The 17,292-nt window shown below is 45.5% G+C and overlaps 1 protein-coding gene across 1 annotated transcript in view; it reads left to right on the top strand.

Moving 5' to 3' along the window:
- Nucleotides 1–16,133, top strand: part of LOC122550355 (IQ motif and ankyrin repeat domain-containing protein 1-like) — a 159,804-nt gene extending 143,671 nt beyond the window's left edge. Inside the window, exon 16 of the mRNA XM_043691084.1 lies at nt 15,335–16,133. Within this exon, the coding sequence (XP_043547019.1) occupies nt 15,335–16,038 (704 nt within the window). The 3' untranslated portion in view covers nt 16,039–16,133. The remainder of the gene's footprint in view (nt 1–15,334) is intronic.
- Nucleotides 16,134–17,292: the final 1,159 nt, after the last annotated feature.

The following is a 17,292-nucleotide window of genomic DNA, read 5'->3' as shown; positions in this document are numbered from 1 at the left end:
CTGGGTGTGTCCTGCTGTGGGACAGAACATATCCAGTGATGCTGGTGTCTGGGACATTGTGTGCAAGGTATGGTTCAATGAGTATAACTATGTCCGGTATGTGTTTGACTCGTATGTGAGAGAGCTCTCCCAATTTCGACACTAGCCCCTATTACGAAGGAGAGGTTGACAGCCCTCTAATAATTAAAACCGAAACACCAAGAGTCTCGCCTCATAATCTGATAAAAGAAGTGTGAAAAGTGGTATAACCTTACCTCTTACCCCCAACCTGTTACTAAAGAGTGGTTACATGACATTGAATCATTTCACTCTCTCTGTAATTAACAAGTAACAATTTATTTATCTTAACTCCAACAATGAACAAATAAACAGAATTACTTACTAACTGGAAAATTTCCCGTAAGTACTAACTATTCCCTAACTGAACTAAATGCTGCCGGAATGAATGCAGTTCAAATAAACACAAGTCCCATTTATATCAACCTAATTAATGAGAAAACAATAAATTAAACTTAATCTCTCCAAGTTCACACAGTCTATGTCTTTTCCGCTTTATCTCCAGTTTTCCTTCTGCTGATCTCCTGTTACAAACACCTTTCTTCCGATGAGTTGTCTGTGGGGAGTTTGAGCTGGAGATACTGTGGGACCTTTGATGGGTCTTTTTAGACAAAATTTAACAATTTTAGAACATAGAACATAGAAGAATACAGCGCAGTACAGGCCCTTGGGCCCTCGATGTTGCGCCGATCCAAGCCCACCTAAACTACACTAACCCACTATCCTCCATATACCTATCCAATGCCCTCTTAAATGCCCATAAAGAGGGAGAGTCCACCACTGTTACTGGCAGGGCATTCCATGAACTAACGACTCGCTGAGTGAAGAACCTACCCCTAACACCAGTCCTATATCTACCCCCCCTTAATTTAAAGCTATGCCCCCTTGTAATACCCGACTCAATACGCGGGAAAAGGTTCATACTGTCGACCCTATCTAACCCCCTAATCATCTTGTACACCTCAATCAAGTCACCCCTAAACCTTCTTTTCTCTAGTGAAAACAGCCCCAAGTGCCTCAGTCTCTCCTCATACGATTTTCCTTTCATACCAGGCAACATCCTGGTAAACCTCCTCTGCACCCGTTCCAATGCCTCCACATCCTTCCTATAGTATGGCGACCAAAACTGCACACAATATTCCAGATGCGGCCGCACCAGAGTTTTATACAACTGCATCATGACCTCAGGGCTCCGGAACTCAATTCCTCTACCAATAAAAGCCAGTACGCCATATGCCTTCCTCACCGCACTATTTACCTGGGTGGCAACTTTCAGAGATCTGTGTACATGGACACCAAGATCCCTCTGCTCATCCACACTACCAAGTATCCGACCATTAGCCCCGTACCCCATCTTTTTGTTATTCTTCCCAAAGTGAATCACCTCACACTTAGCTACATTGAATTCCATTTGCCACCTTTCTGCCCAGCTCTGCAGCTTCTCTATATCCTGCTGTAACCTGCCACATGCTTCCTCACTGTCACAACTCCTCCGACTTTCGTATCATCCGCAAACTTGCTCACCCAACCTTCTAACCCCTCTTCCAGGTCATTTATAAAAATGACAAACAGCAATGGCCCCAAAACAGATCCTTGCGGAACACCGCTAGTGATTTTGTGTGAAAGTCTCAGATGGCAGACTTGCTTTCGCTGCAGCTTAGATTTGGACCCCCTTCTGATGGCAGTTAGCTCTCTCCCAATTTTCAAAAAAACACTTTCTTAACCAATGGTGCAACAAATTTTCATAATATATTGGTTTCAGGCTGTCAACACCATCAGTTTTTAAACTCAATTGGCTTCGAATTCGGAGTGTTTGGTTTAAATTAATTGGCCAAATTCAAACCCATTGTCAAAACAAGCTTAAGGTATCCATTCAGAAATCTTTAAGGAGAAAGTGAGGTCTGCAGATGTTGGAGATCAGAGCTGAAAATGTGTTGCTGGAAGAGCACAGCAAGTCAGGCAGCATCCAAGGAACAGGAGAATCGATGTTTCGGGCATAAGCCCTTCATTCCTGAAGAAGGGCTTTTGCCCGAAACGTTGATTCTCCTGTTCCCTGGATGCTGCCTGACCTGCTGCGCTCTTCCAGCAACACATTTTCAGCAGTATCCATTAAGAAAGCCAATTTTCACATATTTCCATTTTAGGGCTGTCTGTACTATTTCCCATCTGCTCACAGACACCTTCTCTGTTTAGCTCTAAGCTTAAAAAGCACTTAATCCCTTAAAGGGACCAGACACTGCTTTTCAATTCACAATTTTTCTACACAATATAGAACGTAGAAAAGTACAGCACAGAACAGGCACTTCGGCCCATGGTGTTATGCTGAGGATTAATCCTAATCTAAAATAAAATAACCTAACCTATGCACCCCTCAATTCACTGCTGGACATGCACATTCCATGCATTCACAACTGTCTGTGTAAAGAATCTACCTCTGTACTTTCCCTATACCTCCCTCCACTTTAAAGCTATGGCCCTTTGTGCCAGTCAGTCCTGCCCTGGGGAAAAGTCTCTGGCTATTGACTCTATCCATGCCTCTCAATACCTTGTACACCTCAATCAGGCCACTTCTCTTCCTCCTCTCCAGAGGGAAAAATCTGAGTTTAGTCAATCTCTCTTCATAAGGCAAGCCCTCCAGTCCAGGCAGCATCCTGGTAAACCTTCTTTGCACCCTCTCCAAAGCCTCTGTATCTTTCCTATAGTAGGGCGACCAGAACTGGACACAATATTCCAAGTGTGGTCTCACCAGGGACTTGTAGAGCTGCAGCAAAACCTCACGGCTCTTAAACTCAATCCCCCTGTTAATGAAAGCCAAAACACCATATGCTTTCTTAACAACCCTATCCACCCAGGGGGCAACTTTAAGGATCTATGCACTTGAACACCAAGATCCCTCTGTTCCTCCACACTGCCAAGAATCCTGTCTTTAATCCTATATTCAACCTTCAAGTTTAACCTTCCAAAATGCATGACTTTGCATTTATCCAGGTTGAACTCCATCTGCCATTTCTCAGCCTAGCTCTGCATCCTGTCTATGTCGCACTGCAGCCTGCAATAGCCCTCGATACTATCGATGGCACCTCCAACTTTTGTGGGCAAAGGGGGCTGAGAGATAAATGGGAGGGGGATGGGGCTGGAGGGAAGGTAGATTAAAATGGTGCTGGAAAAGCACAGCAGGTCAGGCAGCAACCGAGGAACAGGAAAATCAGCGTGACAATAGGTGCAGGGGTAGGCCATTCGGTCTTTCGAGCCAGCACCACCATTCATTTTGATCATGGCTGATCATCCTCAATCAGTATCCTGTTCCTGCCTTATCTCCATAACCCTTGATTCCACTATCTTTAAGAGCTCTATCCATCTCTTTCTTGAAAGTATCCAGAGACTTGGCCTCCACTGCCTTCTGGGGCAGAGCATTCCATATACCCACCACTCTCTGGGTGAAGAAGTTTCTCCTCATTTCTGTTCTAAATGGCCTACCCCTTATTTTTAAACTGTGTCCTCTGGTTCGGAACTCACCCATCTGCGGAAATATGCTTCCTGCCTCCAGAGTGTCCAATCCTTTAATAATCTTATATGTCTCAATCAGATCCCCTCTCAGCCTTCTAAACTCAAGCGTATACAAGCCCAATCGCTCCAGTCTTTCAACATAAGATAGTCCCACCATTCTGGGAATTGACCTCGTGAACCTACGCTGCACTCCCTCAATAGCCAGAATGTCTTTCCTCAACTTTGAGACCAAACTTGCACACAATACTCCAGGTGCGGTCACCAGGGCCCTGTATAGCTACAGAAGGACCTCTTTGCTCCTACACTCAAATCCTCTTGTTATGAAGGCCAGCATGCCATTAGCTTTCTTCACTGCCTGCTGTACCTGCGTGCTTGCTTTCATTGACTGATGTACAAGAACACCTAGATCTCGTTGTACTTCCCCTTTACCTAAGTTGACTCCATTTAGATAGTAAATTCCTGATGAAGGGCTCCTGCCCGAAAGGTCGATTTTCCTGCTCCTTGGATGCTGCCTGACCTGCTGTGCATTTCTAGCCCCACTCTAATCTTGACACCCAACCTCCAGGATCAACAGTCCGCACTTTCGCCTGGAGGGAAGGTAGCTGATAGTGTGTAAGGTCGATGGAGGTGGGGGTGAAGGTGATAGGTCGGAGAGGAGGGTGGAGTGGATAGGTGGGAGGGAAGATGGACAGGCAGGACAGGTTAAGAGGGTGGTGCCGAGTTGAAAGATTGGATCTGGGATAAGGTGGGGGGAGGGAAGATGAGGAAACTGGTGAAATCTACATTGATGCTGTGTGGTTGGAGGGTCCCAAAGTGGAAGTTGAGAAGTTCTTCCTCCAGGTGTCGGGTAGTTAGCGTTTGGTGATGGAGGGGGCCCAGCACCTGCATGTCCTTTGGGGAGTGTTCGGTCACAGGGCAATGGGGTTATTTCATTTCCCCTCCCCCCACCTTTTCCCAGATCTGACCTTCCAACTCGGCACCGCCCTCCAAACTGCTAAGAATCCTGTTGCTAACTCTGTATTTTGCATTCAAATTCGACCTTCCAAAGTGGACCACTTTGCATTTATCCTGGTTAAACTCCATCTGCCACTTCTCAGCCCAGTTCTGCATCCTGTCAATGTTTTGTTGTCGTCTACAATAGCCCTTAACACTATCTACAACACCACCGACCGTTATGTCATCAGCAAACTTACTAACCCACCCTTCCATTTCTTCATCCAAGTCATTTATAAAAAACTACAAAGAGCAGAGGCCTAAGACCAGATCCCTGTGGGACACCACTGGTCACCGACCACCAGGCAGAATAATTTCCATCCACGATTACTCGCTGTCTTCTTTCGGCCAGCCAATTCTGTATCCAGACAGCCACATTTCCCTGTATCCCATACCTACTAACTTTCTGAATGAGCCTACTGTGGGGAACCTTATCAAATGCCTCACTGAAATCCATATCATCACATCCACTGCTTGACCTTCAACCTGTCTCGTTGGATCCTCAAAGAACTCAATAAGGTTTGTGAGACATGACCTGCCCCTCATAAAGCCATGCTGACTATCTTTAATGAAACTATGTTTTTCCAAATAGTTATAAATCCTATCTCTCAGAATCCTTTCTAGTAACACGGACGTAAGACTGACTGGTCTGTAATTCCCAGGGATTTCCCTATTCCCTTTTTTGAACAGAGGAACAACATTCGCCTCCCTCCAATCATCTGATACTACTCCCTTGGAGAGTGAGGATGCAAAGATCATCACCAGATGCGCAGAAATCTCATTCCTCGTTTCCTGTAGTAACCTTGGATATATCTGGTCCGGCCCTGGGGACTTATCTATGTTGATGTGTCCCAGGATTTCCAGCACATCTACTTTCTTAATATCAATCTGTTCCAGCCTATTAACCTGGTCCACAGTGTTCTCACTATCCATAAGGTCCCACTCTCTAGTGAATATTGAAGCAAAAAAACTCATTTACAGCCTCCCCTACCTCTTCAGACTTGAGGCACAAGTTCCCTCCTCACCAAAATGCTCTCCCACTGAGAGATCTGACACCTGGCCTGGCTCGTTGCCTTGCACCAAATCCAATATGGCCTTTCTCCTAGTGGGCCTTTCTACAGATTGAGTCAGGAATCCTTCCTGGACACACCTGACAAAATTGGCTCCATCCAGACCATCTGCACTGAGGAGGTACCAATCAATATTGGGGAAGTTGAAATTACCCATAACAACGACACTGTTACATCTGCACCTTACCAAGATCTGCTGTCCAATCTATTCTTCCATCTCCCTGCTGCTATTGAGGGGTCTATAGAAGACACACAATATGGCACGGTGGCACAGTGGTTAGCACTGCTGCCTCACAGCGCCAGAGACCCAGGTTCAATTCCCGCCTCAGGCGACTCTCTGTGCGGAGTTTGCACATTCTCCCCGTGTCTGTGTGGGTTTCCTCCAGGTGCTCCGGTTTCTTCCCACAATCCAAAAATGTGCAGGTCAGGTGAATTGCCCATAGTGTTAGGTGAAGGGGTAAATGTAGGGGAATGGGTCTGGGTGGGTTACGCTTCGGTGGATCGGTGTGGACTTGTTGGGCCAAAGGGCCTGTTTCCACACTGTAAGTAATCTAAAAAAAGTGATTGCTCCTTTCCTGTTGACGATAGACCCATGTGCTGGATCAGTGGTGCTGGAAGAGCACAGCAGTTCAGGCAGCATCCGAAAAGCTTCGAAATCGACGTTTCGGGCAAAAGCCCTTCATCAGGAATAAAGGCAGAGAGCCTGAAGCGTGGAGAGATAAGCTAGAGGAGGGTGGGGGTGGGGATAGAGTAGCATAGAGTACAATAGGTCAGTGGGGGAGGAGATGAAGGTGATAGGTCAGGGAGGAGAGAGTGGAGTGGGTAGGTGGAAAAGGAGCTGGGCTGGTCGGACAAGTCCGGACAAGTCAAGGGGATCGTGTTGTTGGAGGTTAGAAACTAGGATGAGGTGGGAGAAGGGGAAATGAGGAAGCTGTTGAAATCCACATTGATGCCCTGGGGTTGAAGTGTTCCGAGGCGGAAGATGAGGCGTTCTTTTTCCATGCGTCTGGTGGTGAGGGAGCAGCGGTGAGTGGATGTGTAGGTAAAACTTTGATGGATGTGGAAAGCTCCTTTGGGGCCTTGGATGGAGGTGAGGGAGGAGGTGTGGGCGCTGGTTTTACAGTTCCTGCGGTGGCAGGGGAAAGTGCCAGGATGGGAGGGTGGGTCGTAGGGGGGCGTGGACCTGACCAGGTAGTCACGGAGGGAACGTTCTTTGCGGAAGGCGGAGAGGGGTGGGGAGGGAAATATATCCCTGGTGGTGGGGTCTGTTTGGAGGTGGCGGAAATGTCGGCGGATGATTTGGTTTATGCGAAGGTTGGTAGGATGGAAGGTGAGCACCAGGAACGTTTTGTCCTTGTTGCGGTTGGAGGGGTTGAGTCTGAGGGCGGAATTGCGGGATGTGGATGAGATGCGTTGGAGGGCATCTTTAACCACGTGGGAAGGGAAATTGCGGTCTCTAAAGAAGGAGGCCATCTGGTGTGTTCTATGGTGGAACTGGTCCTCCTGGGAGCAGATACGGCGGAGGCGGAGGAATTGGGAATACGGGATGGCATTTTTGCAAGAGGTAGGATGGGAAGAGGTGTAATCCAGGTAGCTGTGGGAGTCGACCCATGTGGTCTACTGCCTTCTGGATGCAAGACTTCAGGACATAACAGAATGGCTGGATAAAGTTCTGAAAAGGAAGGTGAACAATCAGTGCTTGCATTTCATTGGGAGGAATTGCAGAATCAGTTTTAGGAGTTGGGAGTTCATTAAAGTTCAGGACCTCCATGATAAGAATCTCAGAAGTATTACTTGTGCCAAGTGCTTCACTAGGCAAAGGCAGATCAGGGAGGTAAATGCGTGGCTTGAGGGATGGTCTCAAGGGGAAGGGTTTAGATTTTTGCGACATTGGGATCACTTTTGGGAAAGAAGAAAGCTGGAGGGATGGGTTTCCACCATCTCTGGCCTCTCTCCTATCGGAATGATGTCGTAAAACTTGAAAGGGTTCAGAAAAGACTTACAAGGCTGTTGCTCGGCTTGGAGAAGTTGAGCTATAGGGAAAGACTGAACAGGCTGGGGCTGTTTTCCCTGGAGCGTCAGAGGCTGAGGGGTGACCTTATAGAGGTTGATAAAATCATGAGGGGCATAGATTGGGTAACTGGACAAGGTCTTTTCCCTGGAGTGGGGAAGTCCAGAACGAGAGGGCATAGGTTTAGGGTGAGGGGGGAAAAATTTAGAAGGGATATAAGAGGCAACTTTTTCACACAGAAGGTGGTGTGTGTATGGAATGAGATGTCAGAGGAAGTGGTGGAGGCTGGTACAATTACAACATTTAAAAGGCATTTGGATGGGTAAATGAATGGGGAGAGTTTGGAGGGATATGAGCCGGGTGCTGGCAGGTGGGACTAGATTGGGTTGGATTATCAGGTCAGCATGGACAAGTTGGACTGAAGGGTCTATTTCCGTGCTGTACATCTCTATGACTGATCTATGAAGAGAGATTGGGCATGTATTCTCTGCAGTTTCAAAGCATGAGAGGTGATCTCATTTAAACATACAAAATCCCGAAGGCCAGAGACAAGATAGATGCAGATAAGATATTTACCTTGGTTGCAGAGTCTACAACAGGGGACACAATTTTAAAATGAAGGGGATGCCATTTAGGACTGGAAACAGCAATTACTTTAGGTGGGTGTGGCATAGTAGCATTGGCAGAAACATGGCTCAAGCGACAACAGGAGAGTGGATCATTTAGCGTCCGGGGTTTTGAGGCTTTTAATAGAAACAATAATGGGTAAAAACAGAGAAGGTGTAGCAGTCTTGGTCAAAGATAAGCCTTGAATAGATGCAGTTCCTGAATTAGAATCGAGATGGTTCGAATTGAGAAAGCAGGAAGGGAGCAGTGACTTTGTTAAGTATTTATTATAGATCTCCAAATACAGAGGAACTAGAAGAGAACATTTATAGGCAGATTCTGTAAATCTGCAGGACAGGTAGGGTTGTGATAGTTGGTGATTTGAATTACCCTTGGGTGGACTAGAAATAGATAGTGTGTGGGGCTATCCAAAGCGAGAGTACCCAAGATGGCTAAGGGTATTGATGAGACAATAAAGTAGAAAAAGTAGATACACACTGGAATAATAATGGCAGTAAATCAGGAAGAGTGTCTCAAATGCAGGAGAGAGGCGAAGGCTAAGGGGAAGCATAAGGAAAGGATGGCAGGCTGTGCTAAAACAAAGTCAAATGTTCATCAAACATATTAACAATAAAAGATTAGTGAAGGATAGTGTGCGGCACATAAGGACCAAACAGGGCAAGCTGCTCACTGAAGCAAAGGATAAGACAGGGGGCTATGAAATAAATATTTGGCGTCTGTTTTTACCAAATTAGAAAATGGTGAGATGTTGGTGCTCAGCATCTGAACCGTATAGTGATAAATAAAGAAGAGGTGCTAAAAAGACTGGCAAATCTCCAGCTAGAGAAGTTGCCAGGCCCAGATGGGATGCATACGTGATTGCTGAGAGGGATGAGGGAACAAATTGCAGAGCCATTGACAGACATTTTCCTGGCCCCTTTGAATATAGAATTAGTCCTGAGGAATTGGAAATGTCATGCCATTGTTTAAGAAAGAGGCAAAAGATAACCCAGGAAACCATAGTCCTGTCAGTGTGACATCAGTAGTGGGGAAACTGATGGAAGCCCTGATCTGGTTTATGGTAAATATACACTCAGAGAAATAGAACTTGTAACTAGACAGTCAACATGGCTTTGTCAACGGCAGGTCATGTCTGACAAATTGAGTTGAGCTTTTTGATGAGGGTTCTGCTGTGAATGTTGTATATTTGAATTTTCAGATAGGACTTGACACAGTGCCACATGGTAGGTTGGTTAACAAATGAGAAATGTTTGGGATTAATGGGATCTCTGCAACGTGGATTAGAAGGTGCCTAAAAGATAAGGAACAGAGGGTGGGTATAGATGGGCATTTCTCAGATTGGAGGCCAGTTGAAAATGGTGTTCCCCAGGGTTCTGTGTTGGGAACCTTGGTTTTTCTGGTTTATATAAATAATTTTAGGGATGAGTGTTGAGGGTAAAATCTCTATATTTGGAGAGGGTACTAAGCCAGGGAGAATAGGGAATTGTGAGGATGGTGCAGAGAGACTCCAGAGGGACATTGAACAATTGGCCAAATGGACAGACACCTGGCAAATGCATTTCAAAGCAGGGAAATGTGAGGTGATGCATTTTGGGAGAAGGAACATAGAGAGACAATACCGACTCAATGGGACAACTCTGAGGGAGGACAGGAGCAGAGACACCTCGGGGTTCAGGGGCATGGTTCTCTGAAAGTGGCCTGGCAAGTTGGAACAATCTTCAAGAAGGCTTATAGGATTCTTGGGTTTATAATTAGGGGCTTAGAGTGTAAACGTGAGGTGGGGATGTTACACCTCAACAACAGACCACATTTGGAGTAAGGTGTTCAGGTCTGGGCACATTATTTAGGTCAAAGTCCATGATCGTCCCAAAGGCTGAGATTATTTTATATTCACTCACAGGGTGAGGGCATCTCTGGACAGGCAAACATTTATCGTGCATCCTTAATTGCCAGAGAGCAATTAAGAGGCAACTACATTGCTGTGGATCTGAAGTCACATGTAGGCCAGACAGACATGGGTGTAGCACAGTGGCTCATTGGTTCGCATGGTCTCATAGCGCCAGGGACCCAGGTTTGATTCCACCTTGGGGTACTGTCTGTGTGGAGCTTGCATGTTCTCCCCGTGTCTGTGTGGGTTTCCACTGGTCACTCCAGTTTCCTCCTACAGTCCAATGCTGGGCAAGTTAGGTGGATTGGCTATGCTAAATTGCCCTTCGGCCCAACATGTCCACACTGACCCTCCAAACAGTAGGCAAAAATGAGGACTGCAGATGCTGGAAACCAGAGTTTAGATCAGAGTGGTGATGGAAAAGCGCAGCAGATCAGGCAACGTCTGAGGAGCAGGAATATCGACGTTTCGGGCAAAAGCCCTTCAGCAGGTAACCCACCCAGACCCAATCCTCTACCCTATTATCCTATATTTACCCCTGACTAATGCATTTAACCTACACATCCCTGAACACTATGAGCAATAGAGTCTAAGGATGTGCAGGCTACGTGGGTTAGCTATTGGGAAATGCAGGGATACAGGGATAGGCTAGGGAGTTGGGGTCTGGTGGGATGCTCTTCGGAGGATCAATGTGGACTCAATGGGCTGATGAGCCTGCTTCTACACTGTAGGGAATTTATGATGATGAATTTCCTTCCCTAAAGGACATTAGTAAGCCAGATGAGTTTATCTGACAATGGCTTCATGGCCATCATCAGACACTTTACATTAGATTCTTTATTGAATTGAAATTCCATCATCTGCTGTTGTGGGATTTGAACTTAGGTCCCATTAGCTGAATTTCTGGATGGATCATCTTGTTATAATACCACTAGGCAATTGCCTCCCAATTCAGAATCCAACAAGGAGACTAAAAAGATAAAGAGAAAAAATAAATACAATATCAAATTAGCAAGGAATATGAAAACAAACATTAAAGAGTTTCTTTAAATACATCAAAACCAGAAAGGACAATGTGAACATGACCCCTTAGAAAATGAACCTATGGAGACGGTTTTGGGGAACAAGGAAATGGCAGATGGGGTATTTTGCATCAGTCTTTATGGAGAAGGGTACTTTGAACATCCCACTCATACTAAAGAATACAGGGGGAGGAATTAAGTACCAGTACCATCACTCGAGAAATAGTACAGTCGGTTCTGCTATAACGCACGTTTGTTCAACTCGAATTAGCTTTAATGTGATTGAAGAATTTAGACTGTTATTTGTAGAACGCGAACTTTCCTTCCCTGTACTGGCTGTAATACAATTCAGGCCCCGTTGGTTTAAATGGTGTGGCTATTGCATGATTTTCTTATAATGTGAGACGCACAAGAACAGATCTGTCATGTTATATCAGAACTGAATGTATTAGAAAAACTCATGGGCTAAAGGCAGGTAAGTCCTCTGTCTCCTAGGATCCTAAAAGTGGGAGCTACAGAAAATGGATCCATTGGTTGTAATTTTCCAAAACTCCTTGCGCAATGGAGAACTACCAGAGGCTTGGAAAGCTGTTAATGTGACAGCCCTGATCAAAACGGGATTGAGGCAAAAATGGGTAACTATTGGCCGATTAGCGAAACATCTATTATTGGAAAAGTATTGGAATCAATTATCAAGGAAGTAACAGCAGAACATTAGAAAATCATAATCGAATCAAGCAGAGTCAGCATGGCTTTCATAAAATGATAACTGTGTCTGACAAAGTTTGAACCTGGAGATAGTGAGGACTGCAGATGCTAGAGATCAGAGTCGAGAGTGTGGTGCTGGAAAAGCACAGCAGGTCAGGCAGCATCCGAGGGGCAGGAGAATCGATGTTTCGGGCATAAGTCCTTCATCAGGAATGAGGCTGGGAGCCAAGGGACCCGAGAGATAAATGAGAGGGGGTGGGGTTGGGGGAAGGTAGATAGAGATGATAGGTCAGAGAGGAGGGGTGGAGCAGATAGATGGGAAAGATGATGGACAGGTCAAGAGGGTGGTGGCAAGTTGGAGGCTTGGGACTGGGAAAATGTGGGGGGAGGGGAAATGATGAAACTGGTGAAATCCACATTGATTCTGTGTGGTTGCAGGGTCCCAAGGTGGAAGATGAAGTGTTCTGCCTCCAGGCATCAGGTAGTAAGGGTTTGGTGGTGGAGGAGGTTCAGGACCTGCATGTCTTTAGTGGAGTGTAAGGGGGAGTTAGTGAGGTCTGCAGATGCTGGAGATCAAAGTTGAAACTTTATTGCTGGAACAGCACAGCAGGTCAGGCATCATCCAGGGAACAGGAGATTCGACGTTTCGGGCACAGGCCCTTCTTCAGGGCCTGTGCCCGAAACGTCGAATCTCCTGTTCCCTGGATGCTGCCTGACCTGCTGTGCTGTTCCAGCAATAAAGTTTCAACTGTAAGGGGGAGTTGAAGTGTTCAGCCACGGGGCAGTAGGATTGGTTGGTGCGGGTGTCCCAGAGATGTTCTCTGAAATGATCCACAAGTTGGTATCCTGTCTCCCCGACGTACGGGAGACCACACCGGGTGCAATGGATACAGTAGATGACATTGGTAGAGGTACAGGTAAATTTCTGACGAATGTGGAAGGATCCCTTGGGACCTTGGACAGAGATGTGGGTGCAGGGTTTGCATTTCCTGCAGTGGCTGGGGAAGGTGCCAGGAGTGAGGTGAGGGCTGGGACTGGTGGGGGGAGCATAGATCTGATAGGGTTAGGGAGGGAAATATATCTCTGGTGGTGGGGTCCATTTGTAGGTGGCAGAGGATGATGCAAAGTGTATGGAGGTTGTTGGGTGGAAAGTGAGGACCGGGGGTGTTTTGTCCTTGTTGCATTGGGAGGGGTGAGGTTCAAGGACGGAGGAGATGCGCTGGAGGGCATTGTCAACCATGTGGGAAGGGAAATTGCGGTCTTTGAAGAAGGAGGCCATCTGGGACTTTCTGAGGTGGAATTGGTCATCCTGGGAACAGATGCAGCAGAGGCAGAGGAATTGGGGATTAGGGATGGTATTTTTACAGGAGGTAGGGTGGTAGGAGGTGTAGCCTAGGTAGCTGTGGGAGGCGGTGGGCTTGTAGTAGATGTCTGTGGTTAGTCACTCACCAGAGACGATGATGCAGAGGTTCAGGAAGGGGAGGGAGGTGTCCAAGATGGTCCAGGTGAATTTGAGGTCGGGATGAAAGGTGTCAGTGAAGTTGATGAACTGTTCAATCTCCTCATGGAAGCAAGAGGTAGCGCTGATACAGTCATCGATGTAGCAGAGGAACAAGTGGGGGGTGGTGTCGGTGTAACTGCGGAAGATGGTCTGTTCCATATACCCGACAAACAGGCAGGCATAGCTGGGACCAATGCGGTTGCCCATGGCTACCTCTTTGGTTTGGAGGAAGTGGGAGGATTGGAAGGAAATGTTGTTGAGGGTGAGAAACAGTTCAGCCAGGCAGACGAGGGTGTCAATGGAAGGGTACTGGTTGGGATGACATGAGAGGAAGAAATGGAGGGTTTGGAGACTTTCATCGTGACAGATCGATGTGTACGGGGCCTGGATGTCCATGGCGAAGATGAGGCATAGGGGGCTTGGGAAACGAATGTCTTTTAAGAGGTGAAGGGCGTGGGTGGTCTCCCAAATGTAGGTGGGGAGTTCCTGGACTAAGGGGGAACAGGACAGTGTCAAGGTATGCAGAGATGTGTTTGGTGGGGTAGGAGCAGGCTGAGACAATGGGCAGTCAGATTTGTGAATCTTGGGCAAGAGATAGTATCAGGTGGTGTGGGGTTCTCGGACAATGAGGTTGGAGGTCGTGGATGGGAGATCCCCAGAAGTGATGAGGTTGTGGATGGTCTGGGAGATGATGCGTCTGTGTATCCAGAAGAGAGAGAGAGAGAGAGTGTGTGTGGGAGAGGCACGACTGGGGATGATTTTATCTCAGGCGAGAGGAGAGGTCAAAAAAGGTGGGGTGTGTGTGTGTACGCACGCACACAGACATACACTCCCAGACAGGTGCATGCAAACAGACACATACACACACACACTCCTACATACTCATACACTCACGCACACCCTCTCTCATACACAAGCTCTCTCTCATACGTTCACTCATACACACCCTCTCACAGACTTATACCCCTTAATACTCATACTCATACACGCATACACACACTCTCTCACAGACACTCATATCCTGTCCCTGCACACACACCCACATGCATGCACACGCGTATAAGTTTGTGGTGTGAATTTGTACTTATAGAATTACATTTTAATTTGCTCAAAAACTGCATGAATCCATATAAGATTCTGTAAATCCGTCTGTTAGATTAGAATCAGTCTGACCATTGGGGCACAGACAGCCTCACACAGGGCACCTCACACCTTCTATGCTTTATCTGAGCCGACATGACACTAATTGTTCAAGTTCACTTGAAAATGTAATTTTAAAAAAGTTCTGCGATTTATAATGAAAGAACTGAAACCAACATGGTCATTCTAAAAGATGAGAGATTTAATAAACAATCCTGGTCTTTTTCAATGTATAATTTCAGTTACATCGCACTGTAAACTTTTGCCATAAATTCTGTCTTACATTCTTTTACCCCACAACCACCTGATGAAGGAGCAGTGCTCCAAAAGCTAGTGCTTCCAAATAAACCTGTTGGACTATAACCTGGTATGTAATTTTTAACTTTGTACACCCAGTCCAAAACCGACACCTCCAAATCATGGCTACCTCGAGTTCTGGACTCCCGAACCCCAGGGAAAAGACTTTGTTTACTTACTCAATCCATGCCCCTCATGATTTTATAAACCACTATGAGGTCACCCTTCAGCCACTGACGCTCCAGGGAAAACAGCCCTAGCCTATTCAACCTCTCCCTTCTGCTCAAATCCTCCAACCCTGGCAACATCCTTGTAAATCTTTTCTGAACCCTTTCAAGTTTCACAACATCCTTCCTGTACGAGGGAGACCAATCTTTGCAGCCTGTAGATTTTTAATAGTTGAGCTTGAGTATTCAAGTTCAATGAAGCTTACATAATAAAGAGATAGGGAAACATTTTACACAGTGCAGTTTATTTGTCACTTTCTCACTACAATCCATCATTATTTTTCAGGAAGAGGAGACAAACCTTCTGAGATGATATCAGTAGATTCACGTTACTTCACATCAGTGACACCACCTCAGCCTTTAATGTATGCCATAAAAGAGGCAAAGAGTGAGAATTTAGATGTTCCTTTAACCTTCACCTCAGGCAGGGAGGTTTATAGGGGCCCAACCAATCAGGAAATTCCTTCTATGAGTTCTGGGAAAAATGAGCAGTCAATAGCCAACAGAAACCTAAATTGGGGTGGCAAGAACGTAATGCCTCAGAATAACCAAATCAGACTGGAGCAAGAATATCAGCCTGATATTGCATCACAAGTGAGGGAGGCGATTGCAGCTGGCCTGGCGCAGGCAGATACATCCTTCCAAAAAAAGATGGATGTACTTCAACAAATGGTTGAGACAAATAACAAAAAGACAGAACAAGCAGTTGGTCAAGTGTGTAACTCCGTGAACAGAGTTAAAGTGAACCTAGAGATCGTGGATTCCACCCTTGAGACAATAAACTCCAGACTACTGGAATTCCAACAAAGTATTAAGACTGGGCTGAAGGATCTTACCAAGGAAGTTGGCAACTTGGCTTTTTCACTGACGCAAAAGAGCACTGACAATCAGAAGAACTTAGTTGAGTTATGTGCTGACAATCCAACTTCCAGAAACCTGCATTCCCCAGGCCCAAGGTGGCATAACTCAGAAGGATTTGACAAATATTAGGAGCAAAGAATACATCATGGGTTGTGGATGAATGTACAGTCACCTCAAGGAGCTAGGGAAGAAAGGAGGGCAATAAATAAAATAAAGTGAGGTAATGCTGGAAAAAGATCTGAGTGTATCCTTCACTGCATATATCTAATGGTGTTTGAACTAAAAACAGGCAAGAATTTTTAGAAAGAGGAAATAATTAACATATGAACATAAGAATTCGGAGCAGGGTTTCAGCACTATTGCTGTTCCAATTGCAACCGCAACTCCAAATTTCCACCTCTGATACTCTGACTCCCTTGTTAGTCAAGAGTCAATCCACCTCTTCAAAATATTCGAAGTATCTGCTTCCACCACTCTGGGGAAAAGAGTTCTACTCCGAGAGGAAAAGAAATTCTCTTAATTTCAGTCTTCAATGGAGGATTCATTATTTTTAAATTTATTTGTACTCTCTCTTACAAGAGGAAACATCCTTTGAGGTGGGGTCTTTCATCCACCTTCTCATGCCCCTTGGTCTCATGAAGATAATCTTCTCCATTCTGATAATGCTTGTCCAACCTTTCCTCATGGGATACTCCTACCCCCATCAAATGAAGCAGTAAACCATGACTCTTTTATGCCATAACCTTCTCTCTTGTCAACGCAGTTCCTTCCCTGCTTAGCTTGTATACTTGAATGGGCAGTTCCCTGGTAGCATTCTGGACAACTCATGTCACCTTTAGTTGATACTATTCATGACTGTTTCTTTCCTCCATTTACTCATCTATTCATGTTGGTAACAACATAAAGGAGGGGAGCAGAAGTTGGTCAGTTAGCCCTCCAAGCATGCTACATTCAAGATAATCACAACTGATCTACCTCATATCACCTTCCCACATTATCCTGATATTCCTTTACTTTCTGAATGCTCAAAAATGTATTAATCTCTGTCTTGAACATAAATTCCAAAATTGACAACCTTTTAAATGAAAAATTTATCTTGTGAATCGAAGTGATTGATTCCTTATTCTGCATTATGCCCTAGATTCTAGATTTCTCAGCCAGAATTAAAATTCTCCAACAATCTATCCTTAAAAATTTGAAATGTTTCAACCCATCATTCTACAAAATTCCATGTATCTAAATCCACCCTTCACACCCTATAAGTAGCTGAATCAGTTCAATTAATTTCCTTCAAATTCTAATTTGCAATTCAACCTCCTAATGATGGCCTAATTTTCACAAAGAAAATTCAGCTTTCTTAATTTTTATTTTGTAATTTACTCT

The sequence above is a fragment of the Chiloscyllium plagiosum genome, chromosome 5, assembly GCF_004010195.1.
Source record: "Chiloscyllium plagiosum isolate BGI_BamShark_2017 chromosome 5, ASM401019v2, whole genome shotgun sequence".
Classification (NCBI taxonomy): Eukaryota; Metazoa; Chordata; class Chondrichthyes; order Orectolobiformes; family Hemiscylliidae; genus Chiloscyllium; species Chiloscyllium plagiosum.
This window is presented reverse-complemented; position numbering and strand designations above follow the sequence as displayed.